Here is a 25,530-nt window from a genome sequence, read left to right on the forward strand (position 1 = left end):
ACAAGCACTGTGCTTTTACGCACCATGCAGAGAGTCTGTTGTGAGATTACTTTGTTCTAAGAGTTGTATTATATGTGAGAATATTGTTTCATAAAGTCTGTATTCATTTATTTTAGCTTTGCATGAGTGTGACACTCTCCAGTGCCTGTGAGTCATTTCACTGACGCTGTACTGGCCGAAGCTCTTATCCAAGGCTTTTAGAGTATCTCCTGTCATTTAGAGTTTGTCAGCTGCAACACATTCAAAGGTGAAAGTACTATATTCTTAGATTCTATGTTCTTGATGCACTGGTTACCGCAGCAACTTCACAGAAAACACCGGCAACATGTAGATTTGAGAAGAAAAGGAATATTTGCAGATACATTTGGCAAACAGAGAGAACAGAAGCACCATATGAGGACGGTGTATAAGGGTCTCTGATGTTCTGCGGTTGGCTTATAGAATGGCAAGTGGTGGTATTGAAGCGGGTTCGGGAACCGAGGCAGAAACTGCTTAATCCAGCAGGGTAGGACCAACGACCAGGGGCTGCCCACGGCTCGCCGGCCTTGCCGTCACCACAGCACCACCCAAGTCCAAGTGGGCCGGCTTCAGACGGTTCACCGAAACGCTCTCGGGGACGCCCCCAATGTCCACCTTGAAGAACTTGTCCCCCGGCTCCAGCACTTGGAAAGGGCCGTCGTAGACGTTCATTGTATGGCGGAGGGGACTGCGGTGCACATCATGCCGGTTGAACACAAACCTAGCAGCACGCAAGGAAGGTGGAAAACAGGACCGCTGTAGGCCATGCTGAGAGGTGGGCACAAGGACAAAAGCACCCGAGAACTCACGAAGGGCCTGCCGCTGGTGGCCGGAGGACCACGGGGCATGAGGAAGCCTGGAGATCTTCTTTGGGGGACGACCTGAGGCCCAGCATGACCCAGGGGAGCCTATCCACCCAGTCGCCGTCCCGGAGGTTGGCCCGGAGCGCGGCTTTCATAGAGCGATGGAAACGCTCACAAAGCCCGTTGGCCTGAGGGTGATAGGCCGTCGTGCGGTGCAGGTGTACTCCGAGGCCCGCAGCCACACCGTTCCAGAAGGCAGAAGTGAACTGAGGCCCGTGGGCCCAGGACATATCTGGCGGGACGCCAAACCGTGCGGCCAGTGTTGGGAACATTACTTTAAAAAAGTAATTAGTTATAGTTACTCACTACTTGCTCAAAAATGTAACTGAGTTAGTAACTGAATTACTCTATAATAAAAGTGACTCGTTATCAGGGAAAGTAACTATTTGCATTACAGTTTTAAAAAGTTATATGCCAATGACTTTTTGAAAAAGCAGTTTTCAGAGTCAGTTGAAATGAGTAGATCAGAAGGGTGTTTAACTTTTGATATTTATTGCATCAACAGACCAGTGCAGGATAAAATCGTTTAAAATCCCAAATCTTTGTAAAAAAATAAAAGCAAAAGTAAACAGTTACACTATATAAAGTGCATTTACATCTATCAAATTTAATTAAATTCTCTCAACCTGAGACAACTGGTTTGTTCACAACAGAAGTAAACTTAACAATAAAACCTCTATTCTTAATGAAATAAATCAAATACCCAGTCTGGTAGACATTCAGGAACTACAAGTATTTTCTTAAACGATGTTTATATCGTCACCTTGAAAATGCTAATTTTTCTTCGGCTTGCTCCTGACTCGCCATTTCTGCCTCTTCTCCGTTTGTGTCGTTTGTCACTGGCGTGCTTCGGCACGCTCTGATTGGCTACCATAACGCTGCCTCAGCCAATCGCTTACTGACTTGTTAAGATAAACAGGTGTTACACCGAGAACTGTGACCTATCGAGATCTGTTACTCCTCACTAGCCTGGGCAGCGGTCCGCTCGCATTACTGTTAGTATATCAATATATAGTAACGCACAGCTTTTAATGACCAGTAACGTCAACGGCGTTGTAACAACAGGAATTAACTATATTATATAATTAATTATATTATCCCGTTACTGACAAAATGACGCCGTTATTTATTATGGCGTTATTTGCAACACTGCTAACGATCACTATTGAGGGAGAAGTTGTGATGGACAACATTTAAGACCTGCCAAAAGCAATGTGCATTTTGTTTGGACTTACATATGCACTGTATCTTAACTATCCCAGATCAATGAGGAACACATTTCAGTTCATACAACAGGTACTTGTCTCACTGGGCCATAGTGAACTAAAACCCAGATTACAGACTCTGAATAACCAGCTTTCACTGTGAAGAATTGCTATGGCAAGTTTTGCCATTGCTTTGTTTGTCACATCAACATTGTATCTCTGTTCATTGTATTTTTTTCTGTTCTTTGACCCATCTAGCACCTTCAAACCTTGAAAATACAACCCAATTGATAAACAGGAAATTTATGTTAAACAGATATTTTATTTTGTATTATGTAAGAATACAACCAATTATACAATTTATTTATGATTTCATTTCAATGTGGGATGGAAATGTACAATATTTGTTCAACAGTTCAAGATGTAGAAGTATTTCCTCCATATTAATGCTGGTGACGAGGTGCACAGTTGGTCAGGTTGGTCTTAACAGTGTGTATCAAATGTTACTGTATTGAAGTCAAATGCTGTGCATCCGCATTCTGAAACAAAACATATTTGAATAGATAACAAGCAAGTTTTACTGCATGTTTAACTTGTTACTTGGCTGACAAATGTCATTGGTGCAACACCACAAGTTATCTTGCAATAATAGTTTTACAATAAAACATTGGGACATTGAAAAGTATTGTTTAATTTCTTTGAAACAATATAAAAGCTAAATTACAAACATTATGGTATTCAAAATTATTTAGCAATTATTAACGTTATATATTTTTTATATTGTTATAATTGTATGTGAACTAGAGTAAAGACCACTAATGAGTCCATTGCATCCACTTAAGAGTCTATGCTAATACAACTTAACTTCTTTAGTTTCTCTGTGCAATTTTCTAGTATAGTCAACTAATTCAGGTTAAGAGTATGTGTATTCCTGGGTCCAGCTTACTCAGCCAACTTTTCCAACTTTCCAGCCTTAGAAGCATGCAGCAAGCCTCTGAAATCGACCTCATGAACCATTTCATCTGTGCGCTTAAATAGTCAATAAGCCATTTTGCCAGTTAGATTTGAGGTATGAAATTATGTTGGGCCAGGCTAAAATGAGGTTTCTCTTATAGATAGTAACAGAGGACAGTCTTTGCATAGAGGCGTTTCTAGGCAACTGCCTTGGGCCCCTCCCACTGCAGCCCACTGTAGGGCCCCCCTGACTAGCTAACTTATTTCTCGCATATTAATGTTGATGGGCCCCCTAGCTAAATTCACCTTGAGCCCCCAAATTGCTAAGCCCGCCACTGGATAGTAACATATTATGTATGATGCATGTGTTGCTTGTCTGGCCAGACGCCTTATAGGCATGCAGCACGCCTTTGAAATTGCCCCTCTGAACCATTTCACCTGTGCGCTTAACTACTCAATATGCCATGTTTCCAGTTAGATTTGAGGTATAAAATTATGTTGGGTCAGGCTAAAATCAGGTTCCTCTCTTATGGAGCTACCTGTTCTTCATGATGCATTTGTTATTTTAAATGCGTTCACCTATCTACACATTGCTCAATATGCCATGTTGTGTGCTGGTATTTCTTCTTCCGATTAATTTGTGTTCTAGAACAGCATTTCTGTGGTTTTAGTTTTCAAATCTAAAAATATGTTTCTTTACGTTATAAATGCTGACGAAATCAATCATCATGTACAAATTGCATACAATTGGAACGACTTGAAATAGAAACCATTTTACAAAACGAATGCTTTCATTATATTTTAATATTTTTTTCCACATTCACAAAATCAGTAGGCCTATGGGAAACAATAACCTCTTAAATGTATGCTCCTACGCTCGTTTGTTTAATCTAGCTCTTAAACAAAGCGCGCAGCAAACACGCATCGTGAACACAACCTTTTTGAATAAGGAACCAACTTCAGCCGCCGAATAAGGAGCTGCGAATAAGTAACCAAACGAATCAGTAACCAACTTCGGCGTCGTGAAAGTCCGGCCTTTTAATAATTGTTCTAGTTAACAGCTGGGTTGGTAATCATGGCTGGGATCCGGAGAGCCGAACATGGTCCAGAATCAAACCGTGATTCATTCTGAATCTGAGCCAGATCCGGCTGTCGGAAATGGGCGGACAGAAAAAGTCACGGAATGCCGGATATGGCCCAGAACTGGTCCATGAATTATTTCTGCTCATTCGTTATAGGGAAACGCACCCGTGATGCCAAATGTGGACCATATTTCCATCTGTACTTACAGGTTACAGACCCAATTAATGATCTGTATTGCTCACCTTCCCTCCTGCTCCTGACACGTGGTTTAAAAGGGGGGTTCTTGCACATAAAGTAGAAAGCCCGCCAGTCTCTTGTTATATCAGGACGATGACGACGAGGCTCGAATCCTTCTCTACAACATCGCTCTCTCCAAAATGAAGCACTATCCACAATCGACATCCATTCACGACACACCAAGCGACAGACACATATAACCTGCTGTGCAGGAACGTTTAGAAGAATTTCCTCCATAACCGCAACAGGTAGAAGAGGAAGACCTGGGGACTGAGATAAAGAGACACTTTAATCTACACAGAACTGCGTCATATTCAGTCAAATCAGTCTAGTATTTGAGCAAGTATGTGGTCAACTCACATCTTCCGTGTTTGTTGACTGATCCATCTTTATTTAGTTGAAGAATTACGGGATATACGTCAGCAGCAGCCAACATATCTTAGTTGCTTCTAATCCTAAAAAGATGGCATGAGTATTATGGAAAAATAACTCCAAATTAACCAAAATACAAGTACTTCCTCTTAGGCGTTGCCCTCTCCTTCACGTGCGCTTACTTTACTGTAAACAACGTCAGGCGCCAACTACAGTACTGGAGGAGGAAATCAATCAAAGCGACCTATTCTGTCTCCTGACAAATATATACCTTGTCATCTGAAGACAACATACACACGCCATATAGGAAACCACACCATTTGCACCATATGTTCTTTATCAGCTTCGTGTGTTGTAACTAGTGTTACCACCTGTCCCGGTTTTCACGTGCCTGTCCCGGTTTGTCCCGGTTTTTCTTCTTTTTAATATTCGGTCCCGGTGTTACACCAGATTCTGTGACCGTCGAGTTTTGTGACCACAGGGGGGCGCTATTTCACAGTTTCTGTTCACAGGCACGAGCGCTTTACGAACGCTACGTAAACTACGCTGATGAGCTTTCTTTTCTCGTTTTGTTGGTGTCCGCGAGCCAAAAGACGACAGATATTTTTGTATTTACATTTTATCGTCTCTTAATTACATAAATGTACTTAAACAAGAATGTTTTGATCATTTTACACGAAAATAGCAAGCTTCATCGTAAGCCAGCGCTGAAAGATTCTGTAATTACGAATGGTAATTCTGCCCCTTTGGATAAAATGTTTAAATATAGAGTAATAAAAAGTTAGAGTTAATTTTTCTTGGTTTTCTGTTATTGTGGAGTCACGGTGGGGTTTCCATGGTAGATTATGAAACTGTGCCAAGTCTTTTAACCATAGTTATTCACAAGAGTCATAATTTAACACAGCTGCCACAGAATGTGTGACCCCACTGAATGTCCAGATACTATTAATAATAAAACAACCACATATTTCCAGGAGTCTTACCATCCTCTCACCATTGCAGCCAACTTTAAATTTCATGAATGGGATGGAGAGGTGAGCCTTTTAACTGGGGTCACGTATTCTGGTAGCCACCATCAGAATATGTGACCCCACTGAATCTCTCCGATTGCGGTGTAAAAAATCACAATCGACAAAATACGGCACATTTACATTTTTATTTTTTATTATTTTACATTTACTTTCAACTGGGGTCACCAGTTCTGATGGCCGCCATCAGAATACGTGACCCCACTGGTACTATTTTTTAAATAAACCCACATCTTTCCTGGTGACCTACTATCCCTTCACCTTTTCACCCAGAAAACAAGGCTGCACTACCTGGGTAAGACATCTTGCAAATAAGCAAATCCTTTGATCTGGTTCTTATCTGCTTAAGAATCAGACTGATAAATAAACATCTGACTCATTACAGATCCAGTGTGACAACTGCGCAAGGTGGTACCACGTGACCTGTGTGGGAAAGCCTGACATAAAGAAGCACTACAGCTGCCTTGCATGTAAATAATTTTTATAATGTCAATTAAAAATGAGTGTATACATGTAAAATAAATGTAAATTTATATATTTTTTCTTTTGGGCATTTATTTAAATATTTTTGGTTAAACTTGTAGCAATTTCTTTTGGAGTTACTAATTATATTTCTCACATTTCCATTTAGGCCCTTGTTTTGGGCTTGTTCATTATTGCCATATAAGTAAGTAAATTTGTATTTTATATGAAGATTGAGTTGTGTATTCCGATACCTCCTTACCAATGTCTTTACATTGTAGTAGTTCAATAGTATCTGGAGATTCAGTGTGGTCACATTTTCTGATGGTGGAAATTCTTTAATTTGTTTAGGGGTTAGGGTTAATGGTGGGGAGTGGGGGTGTGAAAAGGTGAAGGGATAGTAGGTCACCAGGAAAGATGTGGGTTTATTTAAAAAATAGTACCAGTGGGGTCACGTATTCTGATGGCGGCCATCAGAACTGGTGACCCAGTTGAAAGTAAATGTAAAAAAATAAAAATGTAAATGTGCCATATTTTGTCGATTGTGATTTTTTTACACCGCAATCGGAGAGATTCAGTGGGGTCACATATTCTGATGGCGGCCATCAGAATATGTGACCCCAGTTAAAAGGCTCACCTCTCCATCCCATTCATGATTTTTATTGTTGGCTGCAATAGTGAGAGGAAGTCTTACCATCCTCTCACTATTGCAGCCAACAATAAAAATCATGAATGGGAATGGAAATGTGTGTTTGTTTTATTATAAATAGTATCTGGATAGGCCTGTGTTGAAAAAATCGATTTTCCGATTCAGAATCGATTCGCATATGATGATCTGATAATCGATTCGTACGTCCAAAGATCGATTTTTTGTGAACTTTTACCCCCGCCTCGTCACTGAATTCACGCAGGCGTGCTCGGTCTAACCAGAGGTCTAACTAACTGTAAAACAACACGGCGTCGGACAGTGACGGTAACGACGATAGTCAAATCGGCAATCTAAAAACAGAAGGACAGTTTATCCAGTGTCAGTGACTATTTACAGTTAGTCCATGTCACTGACAGTTTACCCAGTGTTTTTACAGTTTAAAAAAGTTAAAAATGTTCTTGTAACGTTGTGCGCAAGGCAATGGACGAGACAGAATCCTTTGCACTTTCCAAATCGTTACGTTTATTACATTTACCGAAGCGCAGAGCAGCACACATAAAACACGTTTACATAGAACATGTGTGACTCAAACAACGACGAGCACAGGACGCTGCGCGAACGCACATTAAGTAGACAAACCACACAAACCCCACGTGATGACGAGACGAGTCACAGGTGAGGATTATCACAAGACGCACCCGCACCCACGGAGATACGCAGACGAGTAGACGCAGACAACGTTAACACACGCCCAACAGGGAGGGGTTGGGGACCGTAACGTGAGAGTTCTGTTCTTATAATCTCACTTTAAAGAAAAATACACATTTACATTTTATACTTTCAGTTTATTAAGTGTGAGCATTTTTAAAATAAAAATGCATTTGGTAGCAACAGCTTTTGGGTGACTTCTTAATTATTTCAATCATAATAATAATGCACTGGTTAGTGTCCCAGTAGGAGTCCACTGTTGCAGATATAGACACCTCAAAGATGTCCTCTGTTTATTGCCCTGGATTACCTTTCTTGAAGGTAGATTTATGATTACCCTTTTCACCAGTCTTCCAGCCATCAGTAACTACCAACTACCAGTAACTATTTGCTGATTAATATTGATATAATACTAGTTTTAGCATGTTGCTTCTGTACATAGTCAGGAAACAGCTCAAATAAATACATTTTTTAATAACACTAAACCCCGAATTGGATCGAATCGGATCGAATCGATTAAATCGGATTAAATCGAAATAAATCGATTCTTAATCTTCAGAATCGCAATTGGATCGATTCTTGGAATTTGAATCGATACCCAGCCCTATATCTGGACATTCAGTGGGGTCACACATTCTGATGGCAGCTGTGTTAAACTATGACTCTTGTGAATAACTATGGTTTAAAGACCTGGCACAGTTTCATCATCTACCATGGAAACTCCACCGTGACTCCACAATAACAGAAAACAGAAATAACAGAAAAAGAAAAATTTACTCTAACTTTTTATTACTCTATATTTAAACATTTTATCCAAAGGGGCAGAATTACCATTCGTAATTACAGATTATTTCAGTGCTTGTGTCACGTTACGGTCCCCGAACCCTTCCTTTGGGGCGTGTGTTAACGTGGTCTGCGTCTATTCGTCTGCGTCAGTGTAGCTCCGTGGGTTCGGGTGCGTCTCGTCATTATCCGTCTCACCTGTGGCTCGTCTCGTCATCACGTGGGGTTGATGTGGTCTGTCTATTTAATGTGCGTTCGCGCAGTGTCTTGTGCTCGTCGTTGTCTAAGTCTACACGTTTCAGTGTGAGTGGTCTATGTTTTACGTGCGCTGTCTTGCGCAATAGTTGTAGAAATAAACGTGACGTCTGCTAAAGCAAGGATCTGTGTCTCGTCCTTCGCCTCGCACCCATCGTCACAGAACGACGAGCCGACAAGAGACACCCTAAGCATGCCAGGCTACGCCACCCGGCCAAAGAGGGGCCAGCGCCCTAGCAAGCGACGCCATGCCTCTTCTTCCGACCCGCGCAACACCACCACGCCGACTCCCGAGCAGTTGAAGTCAGACCCAGTGTGCGCGTACATGCTGTGTGCGGCACGGGAGACCGTGGATCCCGAAAGGGCAGAGATGTTCCGCCAGTCTGCGGTGCGGATGTGGAGGGAGCGACACCTCCCTCCCACCAGGGAACTCTCGCCGATACGGGTGGGCTCAGTGGAGCTCTACGCCACCGAGAAGACCCCAGAGGGCGAGTTCGCCGATGAGGGCTCGGAGGGCGAGGAGGAGGAAGAGGAAGGCGAAGAGGAAGTCCAGGCTCCCTCGGTTTGTTCCGCCCCCACCATATACTACGGTGAGGGAGAAGACGCCTACCCTCCATCCGTATGCTCCGCCTCCACCATAGACTATGGTGGGGGAGAAGAGGATGTAAAGGACTACCCTCCGTCGGTGTGCTCCGTGCCCACCATAGATTACGGTGGGAGAGAGGAGGATGAAGAGGAGTACCCTCCGTCGGTGTGCTCCGCACTCTCCGCTGACTACGGCGGAGAGGAGGAAGATGACGAGGGGTCCTACACTGAGGACGAGGAGGAGAGCCCTCCCCCCTCGGAGCTGTCTGCCAGGACGGTAAAGGGGAGGTGGACTCCTGAGGCGGGCCCATCCTCCGATCGCTCCGAGGGAGAAGAGATGGACTACTCGCGGGGTGGCAGCCCGGAGCAGCCCATGAGCTGGAGCCGGGGCAGTGAGGCGATGGAGACAGAGGGAGAAGACCCCACTGCCGGCTCCAAGGGGCGGTCGAGAGGAGAAGGAGGGATGCCCTACGGTCCACCGAGGGGAGAGGCCAACCGCGCTGCACCTAGCGCGTCGGCCAACCGCGCTGCTCCTGGCGCGTCGGCCAACCGCGCTGCACATGGCGCGTCCGCCAGCCGCGCTGCGCCCGGTGGAGGGTTTGCTGCAAGGGCAGGAGGAGCATCGCCTACCGCAGCGCCTGCAGCTCCAGTAGTTCCCGATCTCTCTCCTCTAATCGCCCTCCTCCTGGCACGCAGCCTGGCGCCTGTGTCGTGTGTGTCTGTCCCAGTGTTCGTGAGTCTGCCCGTATGTGTACCGAACCCCTTTTTCCCGTTTGTTCCTCTGTGTGTAAGTGTTCCTGTTTGTGTGTTTGTGTTCGTCCCGTTAAACGTGTCTAACGTGTTTTCCCCGGTCTTCCCAGGGAGGGTGTTCTAGGCTGTTCGTGGCGGACTCTCCACCGAGGGCGGTCATCTCCCAGACGCAGGACTGGGCGCTTCGGATCCGCCCATCGACGTGGGTTCGGGGCACTCTGTCCTGTTGGCACCCCGGGACGGGTAGTGCCCTTGGTGGGGGCGTCTGTCACGTTACGGTCCCCGAACCCTTCCTTTGGGGCGTGTGTTAACGTGGTCTGCGTCTATTCGTCTGCGTCAGTGTAGCTCCGTGGGTTCGGGTGCGTCTCGTCATTATCCGTCTCACCTGTGGCTCGTCTCGTTATCACGTGGGGTTGATGTGGTCTGTCTATTTAATGTGCGTTCGCGCAGTGTCTTGTGCTCGTCGTTGTCTAAGTCTACACGTTTCAGTGTGAGTGGTCTATGTTTTACGTGCGCTGTCTTGCGCAATAGTTGTAGAAATAAACGTGACGTCTGCTAAAGCAAGGATCTGTGTCTCGTCCTTCGCCTCACACCCATCGTCACAGCTTGCTTACGATGAATCTTGCTATTTTCGTGTAAAATGATCAAAACATTCTTGTTTAAGTACATTCATGTAATTAAGAGACGATGAAATGTAAATACAAAAATATCTGTCGTCTTTTGGCTCGCGGACACCAACAAAACGAGAAAAGAAAGCGCATCAGCGTAGTTTACGTAGCGTTCGTAAAGCGCTCGTGCCTGTGAACAGAAACTGTGAAATAGCGCCCCCCTGTGGTCACAAAACTCGACGGTCACAGAATCTGGTGTTTCGATTCAGACTGTTTCTGCACACTTTAAATCTGTATTTTTTTCTCGCTGTGTCCATTTTAAACCCCTCCGTTAACATTTTACGTTCGCCGAAGCCACCCCCCCCCGCTCAACAGATTACACTCGCCACCCTGTGTGTCCTTGTTTTTTGTCAGACCTAGGTGGCAACCCTAGTTGTAACAGACTCTCTACACTGATTGCGCATCAGTCTAGAAAGAGCCTGGTCTATCCATCGGCACATTGTTCTTGCCACATCACTGTTTAAAATGCAGTCAAGTTTTAAATGTTATCATTTAAAGATGTAGCAAAATGTGTAAACCATATCAACTATTAACAGTTGGGCAGCACCCTAAACAAATTAAAATGAATTATTTATGAGTTACTCACTGGTAATTAGTAATTAGGCTATACCAGTCTCACGCTGTAAGTAGAATTCATAGTCTGTGAAGTGACCTAATACCTTAAGTTAAAATATACACTATATTGCCAAAAGTATTCGCTCACCTGCACAATTACTTGCTGTCAGCCTCTCACATACTGTCATGTGTAATGTTGTGTTCTGTGTAAGTTTGCATTTTGTGTGTAACACGTATCATTTCATTTGATATACCACAGAATGTGCATTGTTCTTGAAATCAAAAGCTTAGCTAGTTGCCAGTATTTTGACTTGTTCATAGGTAATGACACACACTAGTCATTCTAATGGCACTGATAAGTGCCTTTGAGGCAAAAACAAAGAATTCTGAGTGAAGTTTGTGCTTTTACAGGTATTTCATTGAGGTTTGCTGTTTGCACTGTTTTGTAAAAAGCACATGTGATGCCAGTGTAAAGAGAAAAATGTACCAAATCGACAGAGAAAATCTGTAAGGCAGCTACAGCTAATATGAGGAAAGAATGCCTATCAGAGGATTTTGATGGTTGGTAGATTGTGCCACTTTTCCACATCACCACAAAACCTGCTCTGTGCAACATTTTCCCCCAAACATTACATATGGACACATACATATTTGGTGTATGCACAAATCAATCATACATCATTTGGAACACATATGAACAAAATGTTTCATTTTCCTTAGGATCCATCCCATTCTAAATAATAAACTGAACTTTTTCATGATTCAAAGAAAATAGAAATTAAAGATTCATTCATAGTTTGCAATGCCATGTTTATTTAAACAATTACTATATTATTATATATTATGAGTATTAAGAGCAATACATTGTTTTCCAAACCCCACCAACAATGATCATTGCGGAAAAAATTGGGATGACATATCCCTAATTTTACATCCCCACAATAATTGTAAATATGAATGTGCAAAAGTTTGCTGAATCACATTGAAATACACCAGCCTAAGAGAAAGGCAGTGACATCTCACTAATCAAACCTCAAAAACAAAGATAAAAAATGGTGAAATATTAAATGCGTCATATACAGCCAAGAAAAATACAGTGTACTTACATTACTTTTTAAAGAGGGAAAATAACTTACACATTCATTAATATGCAGTATATGTTCATTTCTGCTGCACATACATAAGAAAGGTGCATTTAGTATGGGTATTACCTTCAGGTTTTTCAGCGTAATTGTACATAATTTACATCCTAGTTAAAAAAAATATTGTATTATATATAACACTATATTATAATTCTTGTATTATATACAACGCGCTCAACACTGAACATAACGGGAGTTACAGCGGACCACGCAGAGAAAGGGTGGGGCCACTTTCGTCCTATATCCTGATTGGTTCAGTCCACTGTCTATATTGAAGATGGGCCAATGGGCCGCCTCCTCTAAATTGTGAGCCGTTCTCTTAGAAAAAAAGGTGAGAAAAAAACCCCCGAGGACTGTCGGCCTGTCGAAAACAGTATGCTCTGTTTTCTGCACTCATCTATTGGTCTATGTCAGGGGTGGCCAACCCGTCAGAGACCAAGCGCCACTTTTTTACTGTGTTATGGCAAAGAGCCACATCATACAGGGACATGTAAATTGTTCACGGGGTGGTGAGTGTAAATTGTTGACGGGGGGGGGGGGGGGGGGGGGGGGGGTGTAACGGACAAAATAAAATAAAAAAATAAGTATTATATCGCGATCGATCGAATTAGTTGGCTGGCGAATTAGTAACTCGTGTGAGCATGTGAAGACAGTCAAATGCGTGTTTTCCACTACGCCGGTTTTAAAAGTATTACCAGCTCGTTAGGCTTGTAAACAAACCGCGCAGCACGAAGATGTAGCAGTGTGTCGCCCTCAGAGCTGATGAGATAACTGGGCCACAGCACAGACCGTTAGCGCAGGTGAGAGCGCGGACGGCTGGTGAGCCGCATGAAACCAGGCGAAGAGCCGCAGGTTGGCCACTCCTGCTATTGAAGTTGCCCCCGCCACTTTCAATTCGTTTGTTTGGGGGCGAGTGTAAGTTGTTGACTATCATATCGCGATCGATCGCCAGTGGTTGGCGCCAGAGCGAACTAGTCACTCATTGAATAATAGATATAGATCAGACGTAAATAAAATAGATTTTTTTTTCGGCAGAAATCGGATGTGTGGCGTGAGAGCGTGTGAAGACAGTCAAATGCGTGTGTCTCACGCTCAATGCGGAGTTATAATAAAACATTTCAAAATGCATGTGTAACTCAGTTAAATAAAAGTCTGTTGTCCAGTCATATAATTTGTCATTTTAGTGTTCTTAAAATCTCGTCTGGTTCTCGTGAACCCGATATCGTGTCTCGTCTCGTGAGCTGAGTGTATCGTCACACCCCTACTGATTTGTAATTCACTAAAGCTGTAAGGTACTGGAAAATATTGAAAATAGACATTGAAAGTGCTTGAATTTGACCAGGGAAAAGGTGTATGAACCCTTTGGGTACAAGCGAGGCTGCATCAGGTTATTGTAGCAGCCTGGCTGATTTGGTGTTTCGGTTAAAACGTTTGGAAGTCGTGACATCGCGCGTGCTAAGTCACTTTGGAATGTTTGGTTTAGAATGTTTGGTTGGGAAGGTGGAATGTTTGGATCTCTGTTTCGATGCTGAAAAGCTCAAAACTGGTCGTATGAGATTTTGCTCTGCGATTTACAATCCCAAATCTTTCAAATTTTCGCTTTGAGACTTTGAGAATGAGTTTTTACCACCGTAGAACTTACCTGCCAAGGCCTGGGCAAGAAGAGAACCACTTCATGGATACACCAGGTTTTACCACTCATGGTGAGAAAAAAATATTTTCATATACTGTACATAACTTTATACTTCTATATAATACAGTAGATTTAGTGAACAGTGCTTATGAGTATTGATTTCCATATGCTTATTCATAATAAAATATGAATTTATTTATATAAAATTTAATATACACATCTATGTAGTTTTCTAAGGTTTAGAAAAATAACCTATGTATATTTATTCTACTGGTGACTATCAAACTCTTTATTTCATGTGTACAGGACATTTTGATTAATATATGGTTAATATTATATGGTTGATTAATTAATGGTTAATATGGTTATTTCTTTGACTCAGCAAAATTTTCATAAATCTCACCATGTGTTAACATTGTCTATGTTGCCATGGAGCAAAAGCAAATACAAATCAACATTTTTAAAAAGAAACAGGTGTCTAGGAAACATAACATCACAAATTCTTAAGCATTTTCCCAACATTCTAATGACATCACATGGCACCATAGCCCTTTTTATAATCACTTGTTCATTGGGAAACACTTACAAGGCATATGAGCCTCACTGTGAGGCGTCCTGGATTTCACTTTACCTGCTGTGGGATTTTCAGGTGTGCCCTACAACCACCAAAAGACCGTGATCTACGTGGATCCCTGTGGACCAGCACCCTTCCCTTACGGAAGTATGGTGGGACCCTCAAATGTCGGCCATGTTAATGTGCCTGATGAAGAACCATCTATATGGGTCATCCACCCTTCCACAGATCCACTCCTCACTGGTACTGTGTAACAAACCAAATAACCATGCGTGATAAAGTAAAAAAATATATATATTACATTAACTGATCCTAAATAAGGACTACACATGGTGACGTGGCCTTCGGCCATTACATTGCAGTCAGGAGGAATAAACTTCTTGAAGTCATGAGATGTGCACAGATTATAGCCACTTTCAGAATCAGAAAACATGTGCTCCCATGCCTTAAAGATTAATTCAGCTGTTTTAGCTCTCAGGTGAAAAGCACAGCTATTCTGTAGCTTTGATTTGATGCACTTTATATCTTTTATGTCAAACGTTTTACTTAAATGTCTACATTTAATTTTGTTTTTAATAATGTATTTTTCTTTATAAATTTATTTCTAACATTTCATTATTTAATTTTTGTTCTATTTAAATCAATTGTATTTAACTTAAATTGTTTGTGGTAGCTTTTATCTCTATTTTTTTGGCAAAAACAATCCTGAGGTGATATGTACTGGGACATAATAAACTTTACAAAACTTGTAACTTGTAAGAGTAAGTTTGATGCACCTGCCTGGTTTTGTCTTGATTAGACCCCAGACTGGCACCTGAAGAAGGACCATCTATATGGGTCACCCACTCTCCCACAGATACTCTACTCACTGGTACTGTGTAACACTGAAGATTACATGCATATTCACCAAACCAAATAACCATGCTTGATAAAGTTAAAAAAATATATATTACATTTGTTTGTAAGGTCTGGCAGAGGTGCAGAACCATCAGCTTTCTGCACATGACCTGACCAGTAAAACATAAGAAATGCTTTCAGGTTTTTCACACTCTTTGTAGCTGGGAATATTGTAATCAAAACATTATCATTCAATGGTGTACAATAAAAAAATTGAAAATAAATTATGACATCACATATTCCTCAACATTTTAATGAATTCACATGGCACTGTAGCCCTTCTTATAGACCTGATGATCGTAACAGTACACACTCATGCTTCCTTTGTGCCCTGGGTTGGTGTTTTGCATTTAGGCCCTGACATGGAGAGGCAGAGACACCTTGGTCAAGCCCATGTTCAAGGGGAGGGTGTGAGGGAGATGAATCCAGCCTACCTCCAACCTTCTGGTGCGTTCTTCATCGATAACTTTCTACTTTCATATAGACATTGATAGGATATTGTTACTTCTGTACAAATGGGCTAGAACTGACTTACTGATATTCTCAAAAATCAAAACATTATCATTCATTGTGTACAGTAATGAAAGCAACCAGTCTTTGGTATCATGCCATGTGTGTCCATAACAGGTGCAAATCCCTGGCTCTCAGCTCACCCCGTGCCTGTCTTTACTGGCAATGGTGGTTATGACACAGAGTGTCCTCAGATGTCTGGCAGCCTAGAGGACCCTCATACAGACCAGGAGCTGTACCTGCAGCAGCTCTACCTGCAGGACTCCTACTTAAAGGAATACAACAGACTGCACCTCTACTGGCAGCAGCTCTGCCAGCAGCATCCCGAGTGTCTGCCTCTCTACTGGGACTGGCATGACCACAGCTACACCTCTTACCTGTCCTACATGGAGCAATATCGTGCGGCCTTCCACAACATCCGCATGGACAAAGCTGTCAGGCAAAAGAGGACAACTCAACCACCTATGAGGAGGAAGAGAAAGAGGGAGGCCTTTTATGAAGATGAAGGCTTCTTCTGTGACTCCAACTTGGGGTTGGAGGCTCAGGCCGGTGAGGTTCAAACTCCCAGCAAGAGGCCTCACATAAACCTCAGTGAGGAGCCGGACATGTTTGATGCCATGATTACCAAGAAAGGAGAAGTGATATTCTCTGAGCACTTCCTAGACCTACTGGAGGGGATTCCTAACATTCTGGATGTAGCTGCAGGGATGGGCTTCTCTATCTGAGTGTCAGGGCTGGCTCGGATGCGACTCTCTTCTCTAGTTCTTCTTCCGGTTGCGGTTGTTGGTGTTTTGCCACCAGTTTCTCTCATGTTTGTTGTTCTGTCTTCTGCTGTTAGATACTTCCAGATACTTCCCCTGGCGTCTTAAGATTCTTTTCTCTTTAGCACATTGAGTATTGTCTGCGATCTTTTCAGCTCCCTTTATTATTTTTCCCCGCACGTTTGCAGTCTGTTTTGGTTGTCCACGATCTTTTGTTCTCTTTATAATTTTATTTTGAGTTGAGTATTTTCCGCGATTGTTTCAGTTCTCTTTATTATTTTGCTGCAAGTGTGCAGTCCAGTTTGGGTTTCGTGCGTTGAGTATTTTCTGCGACCTTTCTGTTCCCTTTATTATTTTATTTTCTCACACGTTTATTGTGGAGTTTATTTTACTACAGGTTGAGTCTTGAGTCTTTCGCGGTTTTTCTGTTCTGTTTTATCTTTCCCCTCACGTTTATTGATTCTTTCTGAATATACGCGCTGTAGATATTCCGCATCATTTAAGTTTCAGTTTTTCCCCGTTTCCTTGTGTCAGCCTGCCTCACACGCTATTCAGCGCATGTTGTGGTTAATCATAGTGCGAGCCGGTATTTGGGTCCACTTAATCTCAGTGACATTACACGTGCTCACTGTTTCAATAAGTCACCACGTTACAGAATGAATCAGCCGTACATGGGTCCCAGCTGCGTCTCGAGAGGCTGCTGAATTAAGATCTGCCCTCGCCAATCAAGGGCAATTACTGGCTAACCACGATCAAGTAGTCAGACACTTATGGAGTCATAAGTCACTTATGTGTCAGAGGACCACACCAACGATAACTTTAACTTCATTCTACTCAACTTTTTTTAGAGGTCAAATAAGAAAACACAAACAATCATTGAATCAGTGCAATTAATTTTCAACATATTCATCATTCATCTCCACAAACAATGACAAGTTCCCAGCGATGTCCTCAATCCACCTCATTACAGTACGTCGGGAGGGTGACACATTCTCAAACGGCCTTGTTCTCTGGACATATCAGTGCAAGAGTCCAATATGCCCTCCTTATTGAACTTGCCATCAGAAAACGCCTTACTTTTTCTGGAGATTTTGTGAGAGACATAATTTGTCCTGACGGCTGCATCTCTGGCAGTGTGAAGTTTGGTAAAAAGGCCTTGTTGGGTTTGCAGTTTTGCTAGCAACACATCAGACTCCTTTGCGTGCTCTTCATCAGTCACATTTCTGTATTTCTCCTCATGCTTGGTGGTGTAGTGACGAGTCAAATTATAATCTTTCAACACAGCGACTGGTGTACCACAAATTAAGCACACAGTGTTACCCTTTTATTTCTGTCAAGAAATACTTGGCAGTCCATGTTAAAAACGTGGCATTCCTTCTCAACTTTTCTTTTTTTTAGCGTGAGCTGACATCTTGGGGTAATCTAACAAGCATCATTAGTCGCTGTTCAACTACAGTGCTCTTACTACACGCACGCACGTCCACACGGAAGAAACACAAACATAGCACTTTCAAAATAAAAGCAGCACAGTTGTATCTCACCCGCGACATAGATATTTGTTTAATTTATGTTGTAATTTATGATTGGACTCTTGCAGGCCAGACAGGGACGCACAAAGTGCCGGATGTGGCCCGTGGGCCATAGTTTGCCCAGGTCTGCGGTAAAGATTAGGGAGGACCAGGCTCCACAACCTGTGCAGCTGGGTCATACCAGACTGTCTACACAGACAGGCACGGTTACAGGAAGGCTGGTGCCTGTATTGTGGTAGAGGGGTCATTTACGGTCCAGTTGCCCTATTCTACAGGGAAAAGAGGCAACCCGCCAGTAGTCAAGGAGGTTCTGGCGGGTTCTACTACAAATCCTCCTAATAATGTATTATTTGTTCATGTCTCTTTGGCTTGGCCTGGTTCCAAAGAGAACTACATTTTGGCATTTGTTGACTTGGGGACTGCGACTAGTTTTATTGATGTTGTCCTAGCTAAGGAGCTAGGCATTGCCTTATTGGCCCTGGTAACACCGCTCGCTGTTGGTGCTGCAGACAGTCGCACCCTAAAATCAGGGAAAGTAGATCAGCAAACCGTCCCTATAGAAATGCACATAGGAGGGCACTACAAGCAGCTGTTGTTTTATGTTATTGACGCTCCTCATTTGCGTCTGATTTTGGAGTTTCCCTGGTTGCAACATCACAACCCGGAAATAGACTGTTTGTTATGAACCATTAGGAGTTGGGGGCCTATCTGCAAAGATGTCTAAAATGTCTAAAAAATAATCCCATCTTCCGTCATAAAAAACCTCTGGAGCCCATTGTTCCTTCTGAATACCATGACCTCCAGGAGGTCTTCAATAGGGAACAGGCAAGTTTTCTCCCTCCTCATAGGCCTTAGGATGTCTGCATTGACCATTGTCTCTTCTCGTTGGTGGCTCCTGAGCATAAATATATACCAGAGGCATTACTCAGCCCTTTTATCTAGTTTGGTTCCCGGTCGTTGGTGTTTTGCCACCAGATCTCTCATGTTTGTTGTTCTGTCTCCTGCTGTTATTCGAGTACTTACTCTTTGGAACCAGGCCAAGCCAAAGAGACGTGAACAAATAACCCATTATTAGAAGGATTTGTAGTAGAACCCACCAGAACCTCCTTGACTACTGGCGGGTTGCCTCTTTTCCCTGTAGAATAGGGCAACTGGACCGTAAATGACCCCTCTACAGGCACCGGCCTTCCTGTAACCGTCTGTTTAGACAATCTGGTATGACTCAGCTGCACAGGTTGTGGAGCCTGGTCCTCCCTAACCTTTACAGGGTACTCCGCTTTGTCTGAGAAAGTAACAGTGCTGTGTTGTGCTTGTCGGGTCTGTAAACGTTCCCTACGACTCTTATCCAACCGTACGGTTAGGCCTATAAGTTCCTAAAGGTCCTCAGGTAGGTCCCGGAGGACTAACTCATCTTTTAACTCCTCCATACTCCGCCCTTCAACATAGACCGTCATGAGCACCTTAGGTCCCAACTAGGGCTGCACGATATTAGAAATTAATGCGATATGCGATATGGAGGTCTAGTATTGCGATAACGATATTGCCGCGATATTTTTTCTTTTTACCTAAAAATGCAATATATATGACCAATAAGAAAAAAAAAATCTATAAAATGAATACCAACAACAAATATGCATTTTCAATGTTGCATTTATTTAACATATAAACAAACATGTTCGCATGTTTTTTTCATGCAAAACAATCACTTTCAAGCAAAAGTTTAACCAAACCTTAACCCATTTGGATTTGTACTTTGAAAAATAAAAAATAAAATCTCTAAACTTAAATTGCCATTGAGAAGCATTTGTGCAAATAAATAGACATTAAAAATGTCAATTTAAAAGTATTAATGCTTTCACTGAGTGAAAATTACAAATCTTAACAGTAAAAGTAAATTACTTCAGGTTTTTGGCCAAGAAAACCAGCCTGTTGACATTGACAGGTTTTAAACAAGTGCGTTCACATGTGACAACATTACCCGATATACTAAAAAGTCTCTCTGAAGGTAAGCTGCTTGCTGGTATACAGAGGTATTTTCGAGCCAATTTACTCAGCTGGGGGAAGCTCACCTGATGAACTTGCCACCAAGACAGAGGGTTAGCTTCACTGTCAATGGTGGGTGACACAAGGTAGCTGTTGAATTCCACATCCACTGCATGTGTTGATGTACTGGTTTTTGGAGCTGGGACACTCTTGAAAAAACTACCCAGGGATTTTTTGGACTGCTTTTGGATGTCTTCAGGTAGATCCACTGGCTTTGATCCTTAAAGATAAAAGTTTGAAATTATTAAATTGGAATGTTATTAAATAATGTTTGAACAGATTACTGTGACACACTTTACCTTTGTTTCTTCAGCTTCAGAAATCACTCGGAGCTTGATTTCATGCAACATGTCATTGCTGATGTAGTCTGCTTTGAACCGTGGATCCATAAGGCAGGCCATATCCAGCAATTCTTGGGTGGATGGATTGTCATATTTAGACTTCAAATAGTCCAGTATCTTTTTCTTTATGGATTTGGTCAGATCACTGTCTTGTTCTTTTGAAGCGAGAATTGAGGTGTTGAAAATGTGAAGCACAGGTTTCACACATGAAATGCTCACATAGCTTTCACTTGAAAGTGCATCAGTGAATTCCTGTAGCGGCTGCAATGCCTGGTTTATGGATTCCAGAACATTTATGGCCTGCCAAGTTGGAACCAAATGTCTGGACTTCCTATCAGCTGACAGGACATCAGTTAGAGCTCTTTGCTGCTCAAGAACTCTCTGAATCATCTGTTGTCTAGACCCCCCATCTTGCGGGGCATTAGGTTATCAGCGCATGCTCTGGGAGGTTGTGTTCTCTTTGTGCTTTTGTCAGTGCAGTCTTCTCCCTCCAACTGTGGGAGAAGTGACCCACCAACCTCTTGCAAAGTCCAACAGCTCTTGTAATACGATCACCTTTGACTGCATTTTCTGTAACAAATGACAGACAAAACAAGAAAAGCTTAATGCATTTTATATAGACATCGATGCAACATTAATTCTAATTTGTATTATATAAAAGATAAATATATTCACTTAAATGTTATAGTACATTAGGGCTATATGTCTTGAGAGTAATCTTTTATCTTTAACACTTACCAATTGCCAGATGCAGGCGATGGGCAAAGCACTGCACTCTGAACCAGTTGTTGACCTCAGCAGCCTTCACCATGTTCACTCCATTGATGGCCACTTGTTTGTGTTCGGGCAAGTTCCAGTTGTTCAAAACATCCCGCAGGGCAGCAGCAATGTTTTCACCAGTGTGTGTGTCGGGGAAGTATGCTACTTCTAGGCAGCGTGTAATGAGCTCAAATTTGCACGTCAAAAAGTGCATGGTAAAACTCATGTACGGCTCAGTGGTTCGACTGGACCACAAGTCAGTAGTGCTAGCATAAAAATCCACTTCACTGAGCTCTGCCTTGACGGACTTCACATACTCGTCATACATCTCCGGAATAGCTACTTGGGAAAAATAAGTCAGAGATGGCACTTCGTATCTCCGGTCGAACTCTTGCCATCTCCAAAAATCCCTTTTTAGATACTGTATTAACAGAGAGCGTGCATTTTGCAATGTATCTTGTAATGGCTACAGTTAAAGCTTTGTGTTGCTGCGAAGTTTTCTCATAAGAAGTGGCAGAAGCGAAACTATAATTTATGTTAGTTTGTGAACTTGCCTTTCGTTTGCTTGACTTTACCGGAGTAGGCTGTGGGTTTTTAGATGTTAAATATACATTGTAAAGTTCCTTGTGGTTGTATTGAAGGTGGCTGTGGAGGTTTGTCGTGTTTCCTCTTGACGTAGCCACGATTTTTTGGCATGACTTGCAAAGAACTTGTGACTGTGAATTGTCCTGTATGGAAAAACTGAAGTAGTCCCAAATTCCGGAGGTGCAGTGCCTTTTAGGAACAAGTTGCTCTCTGTTTTCGTCTCGACTCCTCTCTTCGATTTCCACCATGCTCGTTTTCCCTTCTGTGTGTTTACGGGTGTCTCCGCTGAGAGCATGTGCTCACTCTGGCCAATAGCGATGCGGCACCTTCACATTTAAGGTCGCGTCGAATTGGTCAAAGTGCGGACATAAGGAAAGACATGATTTATACATTAAATAATTAGAAATTATCGCACATTTTTTAGATATGCCTATTGCACGTGCCAAAATCGCGATGACGATATTTATTCGATATATCGTGTAGCCCTAGTCCCAACCCATTCTCTGCTGTGAGAGTCCGCAATTCTAGGGAGTACTCTGCCATGGAGTGTTTTACCCAGTCAGGTCTATCCCAACCAGTCAGGTCTATCCTAACAAGCTCCCAGACCACAGAAACCTTTGAATAAAATAGAATTTGTGTATTGGCAGTCTGAAGATAAAATACTGCAAGCATTTACCTTAGTGCACTCAAGTGGCTGTGGAGCAATTTGCCCACTTTCTGGCACTGATCACATTCCAAAACCTTTAAGACAAATTAATTTACAATAACACAGCAATTGTCAAAAAAACTAAAATATAAAAAAACAACTAACTAGCAGCCATTAACAAAAACTCATACCCAATTTTGTACGTCAACGGACATGCCATGCCAGTAAAATCTGAAACATATGACTTCCTGGGTTTTCTTGATTCCAGTATGCCCACCGATGGGAGAGGAATGAAACTCTTTAAATAATAACATGGCTTCCTCCATGCTTTTAGTAACTCTTCGTTTGGTCCCAAAGAAGAGTTCGCCATCTAATGAAACCACATTATTATAAGATTATTAGGACTGGTAAAGATGTTTGACATTTGAAGCAATGTTTACCTCCAATGCTGTGAATTTAATATCCATTTCAACAACATGATGTGTCTAATAAGTGCTATAAAAACAGGTATATAAATTAATAAATTATGAAAAAAAACTTTATTTTGTCATGTATTTTTTTAAAACATTTTTTATACAAAGTACTGTGTTCAGACTTACTGTGTAAGTGTTTGGAAAACTGCGGTGCGCCCGCAGCGGCGCAGGCCATCTCTGGACCGGCAGGGACCCAGCACGGGGTTGGCCACTCTCAGGCACCGGGCCCTGGGTCCCACCACCCAGCCCCGCAGGGGAGGCCAGCCACCTCGCTAAGGGCCAGCACCTGCTCCCCCCGCACCCCTGGCCCCACACCCCAGAGCCAAGACACAGTGCCCCCCCAAGGCCCTTAGGCCCCCAACCAGGGCAAACACACAGACACTCCAGGTCGACAGCCCCGGCCCTCCAGCCCAGGAACCCGTTGGCACAACTCAGTGAACCGTCAGCCACCAACTGGGCCACACGGGAGATGAAGGCCCAGCCAACCAGCCCGACTAGCTAATGGAACTGATCAGTGGGAACCAAAGAGAGTTAAATTCCTCCAACTGGTCTTTAGAGGAAGCAGACATTCTCTCCAGACAGATGTGATCAAATAATAAATTTTTGTAATGAGTAATATGCAGGCGCTTTTTTGCTTTCCAATTAATGAGGATGGTGTTCTTTGCAATGCATAGGGCAGTGAGAACTATGTGTGATTTGTTTACCTCCATAGCCAATTCACTGACGTCTCCTAAGATGCACAGTCTGGGGGAAGTTGGGATGCAGCATTTAAACCATGTGGACAAGTCTACACATATCTTCTGCTAGAATTCCCGAACAGGCCTACAATCCCATATAGCATGCATATAGTTATCAATTACATTGCCTGTACAGTGGGTGCATATGTTTGATTGTGCTAGGCCCATTTGGAACATTCTTTGTCCCATATAGTGTGTTCTATGAAGGACTTTGTATTGTATAAGTTGTAAGTTGGGGCTTTTACTTATTTTGAAGATATTTGTAGGGGAGACCAGGGACAGTTGTAACAAGGGACGGTTGTAACACCTTGAATTCCTCCAAACAGAAACAAGCTAGAGTGATTACACTCACTGTGCACATGCTTGCTATCAAAAAAGGAGCCACATTTGAAACTGAAAATTGAAAAGTTGAGAAGGTAATAACCAAAAGTTTTTTTTTTGGGGTAAAAATTTCACTTTTATCAGAGGTATTTTTTGGATACTGTCCTGAGATCAAATATCTATGAATCCAAATAAGTATTATTAGAATTAAAACTGGATGACATCTAATTTTCTTCTTCTGATAAGACTGAGTTGTTGCTTCATGGACCCAAAGCTGCAAGAGGCAATTTGTCTAATATTCCTCTTACTCTAGATGTTTTTACTCTAGATCTACCACAAAAAGCTTAGGTCACTAAGCCACTATTGATTCAGATCTGTCATTTGACACATATATGCAGTGACACAGTTTTTTGCAGCTGCTAAGGCACAAAATGTGATCCTTATAGCACAATTTTTTTAAACAACTAACCCATGTAGCCTATCTATTGACCTGGTGCGCTAAACCTTGCACATTCTCTGCCTTACACTCATTTAGAGATTCTAAAACATACTTGTTGCAAAACATTAAACACAGTTGTTCACATAAGACACAACATTCAAAACTGAAAACCATGTGTTTCTTTTGGAAAACACTGCCACACAACTGCTACACTCACCTACCAAAATCTATACCCAGTCCTCACACGTTACAACACTTCTAGCTAATTTTTACAAATATTTAGACATCAAAGCCTAATTCCTACAAAGAGGCCACAAGTTGCAAATCTTGGTTTGCACATCAATGGAGTTCAATATTGCATAGAGATGACGATGAAGAGTACGAGAATGAGGAAGAGGATAAGCAACCATAATGGATGAAATCAGAGCCATTCTGGTTGATCATGTGGACAATGAGTTTTCTAAGGCAAAGGGTCCAACCTTATCTGTGCTGCTACACTGTAGCATCATCCAGACATTTCAAAATGAATAGATAGATAGAATAGATATGAACAGTATGAACAGAATAGATAAGTAGACCTATAGTCTATACATACTACGTCATATACTAGACTACACCTTGCAGGGTGGCAATCCACCTCAGAACAGAAAGAGACCATCATCAATATGGTCAGAGTAAACAACTGCATATGTTTCAAACAACTACAACAGCACATTATTACTGACAACGTTACCATAAGCAACATCCATTCAGTGAGTCTACCCGGACTGGGCCAGTGACAGTGGGAAACAACTGCACTATGAATTTGCCACTCAGCATTATGCCACTCTTGGTCCCTACAACACTGTGCACATCATCACCTTCATCGACACAGAGCACAACATACTCATTCTCCATCACCAGGGTGATGAACCAGAACCAGGTTTGATATCTTTTGGGACAACACAAGTTTGCACTGGGTTGCT

General features: G+C 42.4%; 1 protein-coding gene and 1 long non-coding RNA gene across 2 annotated transcripts; one reads left to right on the plus strand and one right to left on the minus strand.

Annotated features, from left to right (window-relative positions):
- Positions 1 to 1,396: 1,396 nt before the first annotated feature.
- Positions 1,397 to 5,000, minus strand: LOC143485155 (uncharacterized). Its single transcript, XR_013122799.1, has 3 exons — positions 4,721 to 5,000; positions 4,366 to 4,630; positions 1,397 to 2,625 (listed from the first exon to the last, which is right to left on the minus strand). It is a non-coding gene; the product is annotated as an uncharacterized LOC143485155 (long non-coding RNA).
- Positions 5,001 to 8,810: 3,810 nt separating this feature from the next.
- On the plus strand, positions 8,811 to 16,656 carry LOC143485280 (uncharacterized). The gene is made up of 7 exons (XM_076984663.1): positions 8,811 to 9,132; positions 9,259 to 9,421; positions 13,953 to 14,020; positions 14,600 to 14,767; positions 15,324 to 15,395; positions 15,776 to 15,868; positions 16,049 to 16,656. The coding sequence occupies exons 1-7, from the start codon at positions 8,811 to 8,813 to the stop codon at positions 16,654 to 16,656; spliced, it is 1,494 nt and encodes a 497-aa protein (XP_076840778.1).
- Positions 16,657 to 25,530: the final 8,874 nt, after the last annotated feature.

This window comes from Brachyhypopomus gauderio, chromosome 21, assembly GCF_052324685.1.
Source record: "Brachyhypopomus gauderio isolate BG-103 chromosome 21, BGAUD_0.2, whole genome shotgun sequence".
Classification (NCBI taxonomy): Eukaryota; Metazoa; Chordata; class Actinopteri; order Gymnotiformes; family Hypopomidae; genus Brachyhypopomus; species Brachyhypopomus gauderio.